This window comes from Mobula birostris, chromosome 7 (genome assembly GCF_030028105.1).
Source record: "Mobula birostris isolate sMobBir1 chromosome 7, sMobBir1.hap1, whole genome shotgun sequence".
NCBI lineage: Eukaryota > Metazoa > Chordata > Chondrichthyes > Myliobatiformes > Myliobatidae > Mobula > Mobula birostris.
The window spans coordinates 64,840,445-64,855,798 of record NC_092376.1 but is presented as its reverse complement, the minus strand read 5'-3'; the positions used below and the strand labels follow the sequence as shown (position 1 = coordinate 64,855,798).

The 15,354-nt window shown below is 38.9% G+C and overlaps 1 protein-coding gene across 6 annotated transcripts in view; it reads left to right on the top strand.

Annotated features, from left to right (window-relative positions):
- Positions 1–15,354, top strand: part of dlg2 (discs, large homolog 2 (Drosophila)) — an 823,880-nt gene that overhangs the window by 726,367 nt on the left and 82,159 nt on the right. For all 6 annotated transcript variants that reach the window (XM_072263309.1, XM_072263307.1, XM_072263311.1 and 3 more), the window contains one exon: positions 12,213–12,389. In XM_072263309.1, coding sequence (XP_072119410.1) covers positions 12,213–12,389 — 177 coding nt within the window. The remainder of the gene's footprint in view (positions 1–12,212; positions 12,390–15,354) is intronic.

Sequence of the window (15,354 nt, the reverse complement as noted above, 5' to 3'; positions counted from 1 at the left end):
TTATGTCAATATCTGGGAGAGCAATCGATTCAGTTCTTTTCTCCATTTTTCCCTATAAACTTGCAGATTAAATTTTCTGTAGTGGATATTCAATTTCCTTTCAGTGACTCTTGTTTCCACAATTCTTGCAGACAATGAATTCTGAATCAAAACCACAACCTCTGTACGAATCTTCTTCTTCCCATTCCCCCACTGTACATTTCTCATTGCTTTGAATCTACATCTTCTCATCCTTAACCTATTCACTAATGGGGATAACCTCTATTTATTTTATGTAAACTTAGCCTTTTACTTTTCTTCCAAATAATCTCTCAAGAAGGAAAACAATCTCAGCTTTTCCAGTCCAATCTTCTTCTAGAAATCCTTCAGCCTGAATGCATTCTTTTAAGTATCTTCTGTACCAGCTCTGGTCCTCCATAACTTTTCTAAAATGTGAGAAGCACTAAGGTGAAGATTTCCTGTAGTACTTTAATTTCACATTTGCCATAATTTCAAATATGGTATCAGTATAAGGGTAACCGAGTAAAACATATGGGCCAGGATTAAACTGAAACCAGCTCAGTGCTGGACTCAGCACCCACAGTGTCCACCCAGCTACATTTAACTTATTTAAATTAAGAGTGTCAAATGTCTTGATTTTGTACACAGAGAGTTGTTCGGCAGTGCAGATTAGTCTGTGTCTTCTGAGACCCCACATCCTTGCCTTATCTTGACACCCTTTTACAAGTTTTGTCTTTCAAAGGTTTTGTAATTACCCTTAAATGTCTCTGATAAAATGATTAAATGCTTTTAAAAACACTTAATTAATAAATTTAATTAAAACCACTTGAGAATGCTTAAAATCAATAAAATAAAATAAAATAATTCAAATGCATAACTGTTTTTTCCTTTCTCCACAATGTCAGTGGAATCCATTTGAATGGGGTCACCATCTGTATAACATTTAAAATTGGCATAAAGAGATTAGCCTAAAGCAAAGTTTATGCACTGTTGTCCTCATCACATCCGTGCACTGTGATTGAGCCCTGGTGGAGCCAGAGGTCAGCTGCACCAGCATCTGGCAACTTAGGTATAATCAAAACTCTGAAATAATCAGTAGCAGTCAGCCAGTTTACTCCAGCACGTACTGTAATTAATGTTTAATTTTGCTTCCCATTGCAATCTTTTCATCTCATAACCACAGTTAATAGAGAAAGGAGATGCAGCTTAGAGTCAGAATGAAATTAAGACAGCAATTCAAAAACTATTAATTCTGAATTTTGTGTTTTGCCATTAGTCATTCATGAATGGAACATACTTCATTTGCATTTCCTGTTGGAGATATGGTATCTAGTAATGGCAAATGTAATATTAGAAAATACATGGAGTAATGTAATTATTCTGGATAAATTGATTTTTTTCGTTATGTTGCTTAGAAACGGGATGTGAGAAAATCCATTTTCATCAATATATAGGTGTTGATAGTGCATAGTATGTGATGTTAGGTTTTTTTACCATAGCTCACAGATATTTCTTGGTGAAATCCCAACCTTCCAGGAGGAGAAAAGACACACTCTACTTCAATTTACCTAAATGCCAGGTTATTGAAGGAGGCAAGAGACAAGATTGCTGGGGCCTTGACTAGTATCTTCATGTCTTCTCTAGCCACAGATGAGGTCCCAGAGGACTGGCAAGTGTACCTTTAGTTAAGAAGGGAATAAGGGAAAATCCTGGGAACTATAGACTAGAGAGTCTCATGACAGTTGTCTCATGAAATTGCTGGAGAAAATTCTTAGGGATAGGATGTATGAGCATCTGGAAAATTCATGTCTAATTAGGGAGAGTCAGCATGGCTTTATGCGGGGCAGGTTGTGTCTTACCAAATTGATTAAGTTTTTTGACAAGGTGACGAGAGAAGTTGATGATGGTAGGGCAGTAGATGTTGTCAACATGGATTTTAGTAAAGCGTTTGACAAAGTCCCTCATGGGAGGCTAATCCAGAAGATTAAGATGCATGGGGTCCACGGCAAATTGACTGTTTTGGATTCAGAACTAGCTTGCACAAAGACAGAGGGTTGCAGTTGAAGGGACTTATTCGAACTGGGGGTCTGTAATTAGTAGAATTACACAGGGATCTTTGATGTATATAAATAACCTGAATGAAAATGTAGATGGGTGGGTTAGTAAGTTTATGAATGAAACCAAGATTGGTAGAGTTGTGGATAGTGGCAAAGAATACAGTGCAATATAGATCAGTTGCAGATATGAGAAGAGAAAGGGCAGATGGAGATTTTGCACGCTGGTAGGACAAATGCAAGAAGACAGTACACTCTTAAGGGCAAGGTCCTTAACAGAGTCAAGAAAATCTCAAGAAGCTGGAAATCCAAGCAACATACTCGAAATGCTGGAGGAACTCAGCAGGCCAGGCAGCATCTACAAAACGGAGTAGTCAACATTTCAGGCTGCAACCCTTCATCAGGACTAGAAAAAAAGATGAGGAATTAGAGCAAGAAGATGGGGGGGGAGGGGGGATTCTTAACAGTGTTGCTGAGCAGAGAGATCTTGGGATCTAAGTTCATAGCTCCTTGAAAGTGGCTACACATGTCAATAAGGTGGATAAAAGGGCTTATGGAATGCTTGCTTTTATTACTCGAGGCATTAAGTTCAAAAGTCAAAAGGCTATGTTGCAACTTCATAAAATCCTGGTTGTAAGAATGTATGTAAGAAAGATGGAACGATATGGGCATCGTGTTAGTAGGAGGGATTAGTGGTTGGGTATTTTTGATTTACGTTTTAGCTAGTTTGGCACAACATTATAGTCCGAGGGACCTGTTCCTGTGCTGTACTGTTCTATGCTCTGTTATTTCCTTATTGTATTCTGTCTTGTAATGACATCAACAACATGTGATTACTCTCTTAACAACAGAAATTTGAATTAAGAAGTTGTGATTTATAAAGTAAGTTATTATGTTCAACAAGGAGAATGTAATATCAGATGTCAGGAAATCTGTGTAATTAAGAGAGACATAGACAGAACATCATCTTTGTTGCCACTGATTTCTGTGTTTGTACTGGTAACCTGCAGCATCTCTGCTGCAGAGGCCTTAAGGACAGGTGAGATCAGCCATGATCATATTGAAATTCAGGCAGGCTTGGAGAACCAGGAGGTCAACTCCTTCTCCTATTTTCTTGTGTGGTTTTTTTTTGAACTGTGTAAGTAAGTTTAAATCTGATGGAAAAAATATAACTCCATCCTTTCATAAAACCAATCTAGAAGTGATCAAATCTACAAGGTGGTACATGGTGACATAGGCATTTCAGGCTTTGATCAGTGGAGTAAATTCAGTAGAGATCTCACTTAAAAATTACATGGATATAAATCTGTGGACTGGAAGCCATGGGCAGAATCTGCATGAGCCCTAAACAGTAGGTAGTGGTCTTACTAAATGTCAGCATTACCAGAAGTAAGACAAGGTGAAGAAAAGCTTACTACAGGATAGAGGAGGGGAGAGAGGCTCCGGCTACAGGCATGTTACTATCTCCAGCAGTCTGAGGAGGCATGCATTAAAACACCTGAAGCAGGTGGTGGCAGAGCTCTGTCATCTTCTGCAAACAGAATTTTAGAGCTTTAACTGCTCTGTTTGAAATAAAAACACATTTTTGTCTTCCTGAGCATCTTAACTTTGGGATTAAGTTCAGGGATCATTGTTTTCAACGAACTACTGCATGCTTGATATCAAGATGCTTCCTACTCAAGGACAGGGTTTTATTTCTTGCCCTTGATAGGAAAACAGCCGGTATCATGGACAAGAAAACAGCAGGTATCATGTCCTGACGAAGGATCTCAACCCAAAACGTTGCCTGTACCTCTTCCTATAGATGCTGCCTGGCCTGCTGCATTCCACCAGCATTTTGTGTGTGTTACTGGTATCATGGGCTTGTGGATTTGCCAAATTAGTGAGTTTTCTGAGCCTCCATGTGGTTTTTGGGTCCCGTTAGAGGTGACACTATGGCATTGTACATAGTGCAGCTGTTTTACTGCTGGGATTCCAGTGCCTCAGGTTCAATTCTGACCTATGTGACAGTTCTCCCTGTGGCCATGTGAATGCTCCCCCTGTGCTCCAGTTTCTCCCACATCCCAAAGTGAGTGGGAACAGTCAGAGTCAGTACCTGGGAAAGAACAGAAAGGGTTTGGAAAGAGTGACAGGCTTCAACAGCCTACAGAAAGTGGGAAGAGAGATAGTAAGTGCCTGTGAGAAAACAGTGTGCCAAGTATATACAGGCACCTTATGAGAAAGTTTGTGGGCCTCAGAGTAATGACACTAATCAGAAAGAGATATATGGCATCTAACTGGTGAGTCGCAAGATATTGCCTTTTTTTTTAAACCCTTGTAGTTTGAGAAAAGTCACTGGTTTAATTATTAGTACAGTATTCAAAGCAAAAAAAGGTCACTAGCATAGTACTCCAAATTATATTAGATAACTAGGTAGTGATCCAAGTACAGTGGATTCTGATCAATTGGACCACTGGTTAGTCAAGGCAGCTGCTTGTTTGGGACAACTCTTAAAGAACAAAAACTAGTCCAGAAAATTGTTGAGATTCCCTTTGTTTATTTAGGACACAACGCCACTTAATTGGGACAGGAGACTATTGCCAAACAGGTTCTAACTAGTGTTGGTCGCGTGCACTTGTGTGGCCGTTAGACACTACACTGTCCTTATAGGTTTTAAATAGTGTCAGTTACATGTTTGTGGTCAAAAAGCAGTGATTTTTGTCACTGATAGTCGGTGAGAAATAAGCAGTACGGCAATTCAGAACTGCTTTGCTCACTGCAGTTTCCAGCATTCAGACTTGGAGATGCCAGAAATAGCTGGGAGTGAATATGAAACAATTTCACTACACCAGCAGGTTAGGCTCTGCAAAAAATTTAAAGGATCCAACAACTGTCTTGACTGTTAGAATAAAAATGAAGATTTGGAGAATGCAATCATTGATAGCATTGTATGAAGGCAATCCATTATCTGCACTAGGTGCTGGCACTGATTTTGTTCATTACCCACACTGGATTAATTCTTCCACTGATAACTATTAGGAACTAATATACAATTTTATAGTACTGTACTACTATTGCTAGTGTTCTAATTTGTTTTGTGTTTCATCTAAGTACATATTTTCTAATCAGTTTGTCTTTTTATACCTTTTTAACTATTTCCATGAGACCACGGTTAATTGGGGCAGCATCTTAATTGGGTCAAAATGTATTGTTCCTGATGTATCCCAGTTAACTGGAATCCACTGTATATGCAAGACAGGTTTGGGCCATTGTACAATGTAAATGCACAGTGGAGAATATCCTGACTGGTTGCATGACATTCTGATATGGAAACCCCACTGCTCAGCAATGGAAAACCCCACAAAAAATGGTGGACACAGCCCTGTCCGTCAGAGGAAAAGCCCTCCCCACCTTTGAGCACATCTACAAGGAACACCAGCACAAGAAAGCAGCATTTTTCTTCAAGGACCTCCACCATCCAGATATGTTCTCTTCTTGGTGCTGCCATCAGAAAGGAGGTACAGGAACCTTAGGTCCCATATCAGCAGATTCAGTAACAGTCATTATCTTTGAACAATCACTCTTCTGAACCAATACGGATAACCTCACTCACCACAACATTGAACTGATTCCACAGCCTATTAACTCACTTTCAAGGACTCTGGAACTCACATTCTCAGTATTATTTATTTATCTATTTATCATTTGTTTTTATTTTGTATTTGCCTGGTTTATCGTCTTTTGCACATTGGTTGTTTGTCAGTCTTTGTGTGTAATTTTCATTGATTTTATTATATTTAACTTTATACTTTGACAATGAAGTTACTTTGAACTCTGGTAGAAAGTGGGAAAAGAGGGACATTTGGAACATCAAAATGGTTTCAGAAAACTGTGTGCAAGCTTAAAGCTTTATTCCACATGCCCCTTGACATCCCCTGCAGGATTTCTCCATGTTTATTCCATCAACTTTCCTTTCCTGGGAGTGAACACATGGGAAAACTCATTCACCTTGGCTGTACTGCAGTCTTCTGTATTTAACATCTCATCCTTTACAATCTTGCAAGGTGCCAGGATCTGAGTAGTGAATATGAAAAATGTTTCTCCTTTTCCTTCCCCCTCCCTCTTATTTCTGTAGCTCTACATCAAAAGTGGGTTTTCAACATCTGAAATGATAAAGCTTCAAGGAATGGTCATATGAGGAGTGAGAGCAAAGAAGTAAGGCCCATTTGAACCATACAAGTACCAAATATTTTCTGCTTTTACTTAGAATGATCAGAATCTGAAGCAATTTATTTCTGTTTTTAGAATGGAACTTTAACTCATCAACAGTTGTACTAGTATATGAGTGTTACAAATATCTAAAAGGTTCTGAAGCTCAGATAGACTTCTATCCATTTAAAATTGCTATTTAATATTCTTGCTATGAATTTAACACATCATTATCACTTTTCACTTTGTAGTTCTGAGGGGAACAAACAATCTGTGTGGTACTTGCATACTGTTAACTCAAGACTGTGTGGCTCACTGCTGAGTGTGTCTATATTGTAAAAAAAAATTTGTCGTGTTACTTCATTATTAGTTGACAGAATGCTCTAGTGTCCAGAAATAAAAGTCCAGCTGAAATCAGTTTTTATTCAAAATTACAAAAAAGAAATGAGGAATATACATGCAGAAAACTATCAGTGTCCAATTATTGAAGATATGTAAAAACAATCAGTTGGGAATGACACCACCAGGGAAACAAAGAGCAGTAAGAAGGAAATTGAACCAATCAATCAATCACAACTTAAGTTATAAAAATGTAGAACTAACTAAAAATCTAGGATTATAGTACTCTCAAAAAGATGAATGCTGGAAGAATTAGAACGTTCAAGATTTAGATTGCTGAATTTTTGTTAGATTGATGTATCAGTATTACACAGACTGGAAAATATAGTCAGAAGAGTGGATCAGTCAGGATCTAAACGAATAGCTGAGCAGGGTCAATGAATGGCAATACCCAACGTTGATGAAATTAATAACTAATAAATAATGGAAGGACATTGTTTATTCAAGATAATGCTTGATATAAATGAACGAGTATTCTTTGTTTAGAAGGGTATTAACAGACAAAAGAATGGAAAATGTGACCAGGCACTCTTAAGTTTAAGAGGAAATATTATGCTACTAATTAAAGTAACTGGAAGTAACAATTATGGTTTACTTAGATTGTCAATTTATCTATGGGCTTAATCCATCAAGGGAGTTTATTGGGGTTATTTTCTGCTCCTGGTTTAATTTACAATACACAGTTATCAGATGTACTGTATATATTTTATTTTTATTTTATTTAGAAATATAGCACAGTCCCTCTGGCCCAACCAGCCAATGTCAACCAGTTACAGCAATATGACCAGATAACATACTAACCCATACATCTTTGGAATGTGGGGGGTTATTGGAGCAGCCAGAAGGAGCCCACATGGCCATCAGAAAATCGTACAAACTCCTTACAAAGAATGGCGAGCTGAACTGCCAGCTTGAAATGAGAACACTTCATGAGCATTATTTCTTTTAACTGAAACATTAGGTTTGCAAGTTTATATTTATCCAAGTTATTTTGTTCCATTTTATATTATATACAGTACATTCTATTCTCCTTTACCCAATTCCTGATGTCAAAAAATATGGAAAGTGGCAACACTGAGTTATAATTGTATTTAATCACTGGTCTCCCATAGTGTTACAGAGTGATGGCCTGATAATTTAGGATCAGTCATAATTCATTTAGTAGTGTCCTCACTGTCAAAAGTTGGGAGGTTGAAGTATACTTACTCAAAAATCATGGCTGAAGCCCTGGTTTGGTAATAGTGCTCAGATATCTCTGCTTGTCTACTAGACAAGATGCTAAACCAAATTCCTGTTTATTCTCTCAGATGCACATATAAGATTCCATGCCATTATTTTGAAGAACAACAGATAAATTGGCCTAGAGCAATATTTATCCATTAATAAATGTGACTCAAACATGGCCTAAGATGATGAAAGATACAGTAATTCATAAGATTGTTTTAAGGTTTGTGTGTAAAGCATGAAAAACCAGTTGAATTACTTTGTCTAAGAAATTTGTTTTGGCATTCCAGAATGTGATGTGTGAGGAGTAGGATAGATTTGGAATGCCATCATCCATAATGCAATGTTCATTTGGAGCATGTGCAGCTGACACTGGGCCATGTTTCCTGCTTTAAAATCATCTTGGTCCTTCACAGTTTTCATAACACTCCATTCATTTCAATTGTACTGTTTAAAATACTAATTATCCTCTTGAAATTTATCTCTGTGGCCTTTTAAATCAAGGAAATGATTGTAGACTTCAGGAGAGGGAAATTAGAGGTCTGTGAGCCAGTACTCATCAGAGGATCAGAGGTGGAGAGGATCAGTAACTTTAAATTCTTGGGTGTCACTATCTCAGAGGACCTGTCCTGGACCCATCATATAAATATAATTGCAAGAAAACACATCAGCACCTCTACTTCCTCAAAAGTTTTGGAGATTTAGCATGTCATCAAAATCTATGGCAAACTTCTATAGATGTGTGATGGAAAGTGTGCTGCATTACGGCCTGGTATAGGAACACCAATGCCTTTGAGTGGAAAATCGTACAAAAGGTGGATTTGGCCCAGTACATCACAGGCAAAACCCTCCCAACTATTGAGTACATCTATACGAAACTTTGCCATAGAAAAGCAGCATCCATCATCAAAGATCTTCACCACCCAAGCCATGCTTTTTTTACTTCACTGCTGCCATCAGGTAGAAGGTACAATTGCCTCAGGACTCACACTACCAGGTTCAAGAATAGTTAATTCCCCTTAACCATCAGGCTCTTGAACAAAAGAGGCTAACTATGCTCATTCTATTTCTGGTGTTCCCACAACCGATGGTCTCACTTTAAGGACTTTATATCTTGTTATTCCATGCTCATTATGTATTGCTGTTTATTTTTATCATTTGCAGAGTTTGTCGTCCATTGATCCTGTTTACAGTTACCGTTCTATAGATTTGCTAGATATGCCCGCAGAAAAAGAATCTCCGGGTTGTATGTGATGACATGTATGTACTCTGATAATAAATTCTACTTTGAAATTTGGACTTTTATAATGAGTTTAATACTCAATAGGAAAAGGAAAGGTTTGTGGCATCCGGAATTTCCGGTTAGCAGACGATTTCCTTCCACGCTGCTCTGACGTATTGGGAAATCGTGTACAAGACAAGTTACAGCAGTGGTTTGCCATTGCCTTCTGCCGGGTGAGTTTTTTTTTCAGAGATCACCAGCTCTTAACCCAGCACGGATGGAGAGTGTGCTATGGCGCCGGCTGGATTTGAACTCGGGACCTCTCGCCCCGAAGTCCAGCGCTGATACCACTATGCCACCAGCCGGCTTTAGTACTCAACAGGGGCTCAATTTGTGGCAGATTCCTATCAGAGCTACTTGGGTGGCATACTATGTCAGTTCTCTAGCAGCTACATATTTGCCATAGGTGCTTTTCTTTTGATATTTCGAGATATGCTGTGTGAACTTAGAGGCAGGGCAGACATGCTTGACAAAAGGGAAAATGGCATATTCATAGATCCTATTCTTCATGTGTACAGAGGAAACCATACTCCTAACTCCAAAAAGAAACAAAGTATCTGGAAGCTAAGATTTTCTACATTTTCTACCTTGTAAACTACTGAACAGACCTTTATCTCTAGTCTCTGAACTGTATTACCCATCGTCATCAAGGTTACTGAAGAATCTGAACCTCGTAGTCTTCATCAATCATAGGGATGAGGAGCAGCAGAAGGTCACTCGGCCACTGAAGCTTTTTAATAAGATCTTGGCTGATCTCACTGTAACTTCATCCCTGTTTTCCTTTCTTTCCACTAATCATGTCCTGCATTACAAACTGGGATATATAGTAAGGACCAGTTACTTTCTGCCTGATCAATAACTGCAGGTCAGAGGACTGAACAGAATATATATTAAAAATCAGAAGAGTAAAGTATTTGAAAGGAAGGGAAAAAAAATAGAGTATGACCAATCAGCTCGGTCCAAAACAGTTTTGAAACTTTTTTGTTAAAGTGTCCTGATGCATGATTTTGACCCAAAATGTTGAAAATTCTTTCCAACCCACGGATGCTGCTCAACCTGCTGTTTCTTCAGCATATTATTGGTTGATCTAGGTTCCAGTATCTGCCATCTCTTATGTATCTGTTCAATTATCATAATAGTTATTAACACACATTTGTCAAAGTGAAAATATATGTATACACAAAACACTCTGCAGATGCTGGGGTCAAAGCAACACTCACAACATGCTGGAGGAACTCAGCAGGTTGGACAGCATCCGTGGAAACGATCAGTCAATGTGGAAACATTGACTGATCGTTTCCACGGATGCCGCCTGACCTGCTGAGTTCCTCCAGCATGTTGTGAGTGAAATTTATATGTATCCTTCCTAAATCAGCTGTACTTTGCTTTTCAGTAAGTTCACTTTTACAACTGTTAACATACATGTCTTGGATTTATTTACTCTCTTTACAATGCATGAATATTTTCGTGCCAGCAGAAGACATTCACATATATTTGTCTTACTGCTCTCTTTCCTGGACAACATCTTTCCTGCGGATGAGGTGTTACAAAAAGACCTCTTGTTAAATAATGCTCTTGCTTAAAACCATCTTGACCAATGACATAAGGTCAATGCCACAGTTTGAATTGCTCTCCAGAATTATTAAACAAGTTCCACTTGAAAGCAAATCAGCTCTGCAACAATGTTAAAACTATGTCAAAGATGTTGTTTCCTTACCTTAAAGGGAGTTCTCTGCCTTAGGCAGCAAATCATTTCCAGTTAATATGAGGTTATGAAAAGCAAAACAGATAGCTTCATCATCAGGAGCTGTGTTTGCAGGGATTTGTTCATGTGCCCAGATGAATCATTAAGTAAAACTAATTGGTTTCATTAGAAATCGTTATTAAAAAGTTATGTTATTAAAGCCTAAATAACTAGTTATATCGGTGCTGGCCTAGGCAGAAAGGTTTAAGTCATGACAGAATCAGTAATTATGTTACGCTATGGGGTAAAGCACTGTGACCCGAGGATTCTGCTAACTGAGGGACGCTTGAGCTATGAGATGATGTGATCTTCCTTAAACCAATCAATGTTTCTGCCTTGCACACTATAACACAGAGACTGTTGTACAGCGTTCGTCACCAGTTCAAAGAATGGAGATTTTGATCCACTACACACTGCCAGACATCTCTGAAGTCTGCTTTTTGACAGTCTGCTCCAATGCAGTTACAGGCAGATACTTCATTAGAGGAGCCTGCCAGTCCACTGAGCCACAAAGACTATGTCTAGTCTGTGCCTCAAAGAAAAAAGGAATGTGCTCCATAGCTCCAGCTGGGAGCGACTTGCTTGTGGCTTTTTCTTGGGTTCATTTTTCATTACATGGATATTCCTAGCAAAATCAACATTTATTGCCTATTTATTTGCAGATAACTGTGAAAGGTAAATGCTCCTTCCTTGATGCAGTTGAACTTCTAAAACAATTTACTTTTATATTTCGTCCTTCATTCCTTGAGATCCATTGAGTCCTTTTAATGGTTTTCTGTTCATTTGGTCCACTTTGTAATATTTTCCCTAGGAATTTCTATAATTGTTCTTCCAACTTTCTATGTGCAAGAAGCAGATATGTGTGCTGAGTGAAGGGATTCATTTTGAATTCCCGTGTGGATCACATGCCAAGTATTAGAGGTGTCCTTTGACAATAATGGGTGCTACAGTAATGTGTCCAATCTAATAAATTTAGTTATTTTTCTTCTCTCATTGCCTTTGGCCAAGGATATAATTAAGTGTAAATACAAAGCAATGTAAGTGATTAGTTTTGGGGGTATTTTATATTAGTAAGTATCAAACCTAAATTTAAACGTCTCTTGTATTCCAGTACTATTTCGATTTAAAATAAGAGTTAAGAAATGACCATCTTATGAAGTTACTGGGCATGTATTATTTTTATACTTTTAAAATAATAAATGATAATAAAAACATTAATATTATACCTGGAAATTAAATAACTATGTGGGCTTAAAATGGCAAATAACTATAGAGTACTAAAATTCAAAATTTTTGAAAATCTTTGAAATATATTTTTCAGAGCTCTATTTGACTATGACAGAACCAAGGACAGTGGTCTTCCAAGTCAAGGTCTTAGCTTCAAATACGGAGAGATTTTGCATGTTATCAACGCTTCTGATGATGAATGGTGGCAGGCACGAAGAGTTACACCGGAAGGAGACAGTGAAGAGATGGGTGTCATACCAAGCAAAAAAAGGTCAATAAATCAAATAACTTATCACCTATTTGCTGAACAACTGAGTTTGAGAGTTTTGAAATAAATGTTCTCTCTTCTTATTTTCTATACCCTGACCATTGATGGTGAAGATTTGCAGTAGGTTCACCTAAAAAAAGGGTTCATGCATTGATTGAACTTTAATTGAGTGACAGTGCAGACAACAGTAATCTACATCTAGTCCCATTATTCAGGATTAATGCTTTAAAAAATTACAGGCCCAGCAGAAATAGTTAAGTTCTCCCCCCCAAAAAATGGTATTTTCACTACATTTTATGTAAAAACAAAGTTTATAAAGCAATGTAACAATAATGACTTATCAAATTTTAGCTGAGGAGCAGAGGTTTTGCATCAATATACAATTTCAACATGCATGTGGGTAAAAATAAATCATAATATGCACCATTTATCAATTTTTATTTCCTGATACAATTGAATATCAGCTTGCCATTTCACCAGAGAGAAATGCGTTGACCATCATTACCAGGGTTTCTCATGGGCATCAGAAACTATTGTATTCCAAATGTGTTGCTGCCATGACACACTCCACTTGGAGCATTACAGAGAAACTGGACCTCTTGTCACAATAGTGATAACTGCTGGCCACTTCAGTAATTGGTCTTTTTAACAATGCACTAAAGGGTACTCTTTCAGGTAAGTTATTTACTTAGCTTCCTCCTTTGAGCTCCACATTGTACTCGTCACCTACCTAATCCCAATCTACCAGCATGCAATCCTCTGAAATGAAGATCCCTACTTCTCAAATTACTCCCAGTCCACACCCACCCCACAACCATCCAAATCTCTACCAGCAACTTTTTACTCTGCACCATCCCAAGAACTGGCAATATCCCAATTTGCACCAACTATATCGATCCATGCGCTCTAAACCATTTGCTCCCCACAGACCAACCCTTGCTGAGCCCATGGCTCTGGGCCATCCTAGCACAACCTCCAAAAACATAACATCTTTTTATGACAAAAATGTGTCATTGACACTTTTTTTAGATTAGATTAGATTATGAGGACATGCAGTCCTCTTTTATTGTCCTTTAGTAACGCATGCGTTAAGAAATGATACAATGTTTTTCTAGAATGATATCACAGAAACACATGACAAACCAACTTAAAAACTGACAAAAACCACATAATTATAACATATAGTTATAACAGTGCAAAGCAATACCGTAATTTGATAAGAACAGACCATGGGCACGGTAAGTCTCAAAGTCTCTCGAAAGTTTCAGGAGGGAGGAGAAGATGGCGTGACGCAGCGCGCGCGGCCATTCCGAATTGATATCGTATCTGTGAAGTAGGATGCCGTGCACAATCCTGATTTGATAGAGACAGACGTGAAGAAGCACGGAGGAACATCTGGAGAAACTTCTGAAATGCTTGCTTTGCTGCTGCTGCTACTGTGCGATCGAGAATCTCCGGAGGGAAGGCCCCAAATCCTCGGCCTTGCCTGTTGCCGGGACCGGGGTCGAAGCGCTCGGCAGAGATGGTGCTCAGTGCATCAGTGTCGGGGAGCTGGTCGGAGGCTCGGAGTTTTCGGATGGACTCGGAGTCGGACTGTGGTCGGATGCTTCCGGGATGCTGCAACAGCAAGTTTGCGGCGCTGGAGGTTTACCGTCTGCATGAGATGATGGGACTTTCGAGAGACTTTGAGAATGTACCGTGCCCATGGTCTGTTCTTTATCAAATTACGGTATTGCTTTGCACTGTTGTAATTATATGTTATAATTATGTGGTTTTTGTCAGTTTTTCAGTCTTGGTTTGTCGTGTTTCTGTGATATCATTCTGGAAAAACATTGTATCATTTCTTAATGCATGCATTACTAAATGACAATAAAAGAGGACTGTGTCTCCTCATAATCTAATCTAAAAAAAAAGTCCCATCATCTCACACAGACGGTAAACCTCCAGCACCACAAATTTGCCAATGCAGCATCTTGGAAGTATCCGACAACAGTCCAAATCCAAGTCAGTCCGAAAACTCCGAGCCTCTGACCAGCTCTCCGACAGCCAGCACCGAGCACCATCTCTGCCGAGTGCTTCGGCCCTGGCAACAGGCAATAGGCAAAGCCGAGGATTTGGGGCCTTCCCCTCTGGAGATTCTCGATCGCACGGTAGCAGCGGCAGCGAAGTGGCCATTTCAGAAGTTTCTCCAGGTGTTCCTTCGCGCTTCTCATGGCTGTCTCCATCAAATCAGGATTGTGCACAGCCCCCTGGTTAACACATGTCGATATCAATTCAGAACGGCCAGGCGCGCTGCGTCATGCCGCCATCTTCTCCTCCCTCCCACTCTACCCATCTATTGCACCCTTGAGAGGACCTGGAAATAGGACATAAAATATATCACAACACAGTACAGGCTCTTTGGCCCATGATGTTGTGCCAACCTTTCAACCTACTCCAAGCTCTATCTCATTATTTAGTCCATGTCCCTATCTAAGAGTCTCTTAAGTGTCCCTAATGTATCTGCTTCTACTACCACCCCGCTAGCAGCCCATTCCACAGCTCTACCATTCTCTTTATATTTTCTTCCAAGCACCTTAAAGTTCTGCCCCCTTATATTAGCCATAAATTTCTGAATTTCCGAACAATGTTCTTTCCTTATGTATACATTTGAACTGGACGAACATCAATACCAACGTTCAATTTCACAACTTGCACTGTGATACTTGTACTCTGAATGGAGTTTGCCAACTGTGGTACAAAAAGTCCTTGTACAGTTAGATTTAGATTATGAGGACACGCAGTCCTCTTTTATTGTCATTTAGTAATGCATGCGTTAAAAAATGATACAATGTTCCTCCAGAATGATATCACAGAAATACAAGACAAACCAAGACTGCAAAACTGACAAAAGCCACATAATTATAACAGTACAAAGTAATACTGTAATTTGATAAAGAACAGACCATGGGCACGGTAAAAAAAAGTC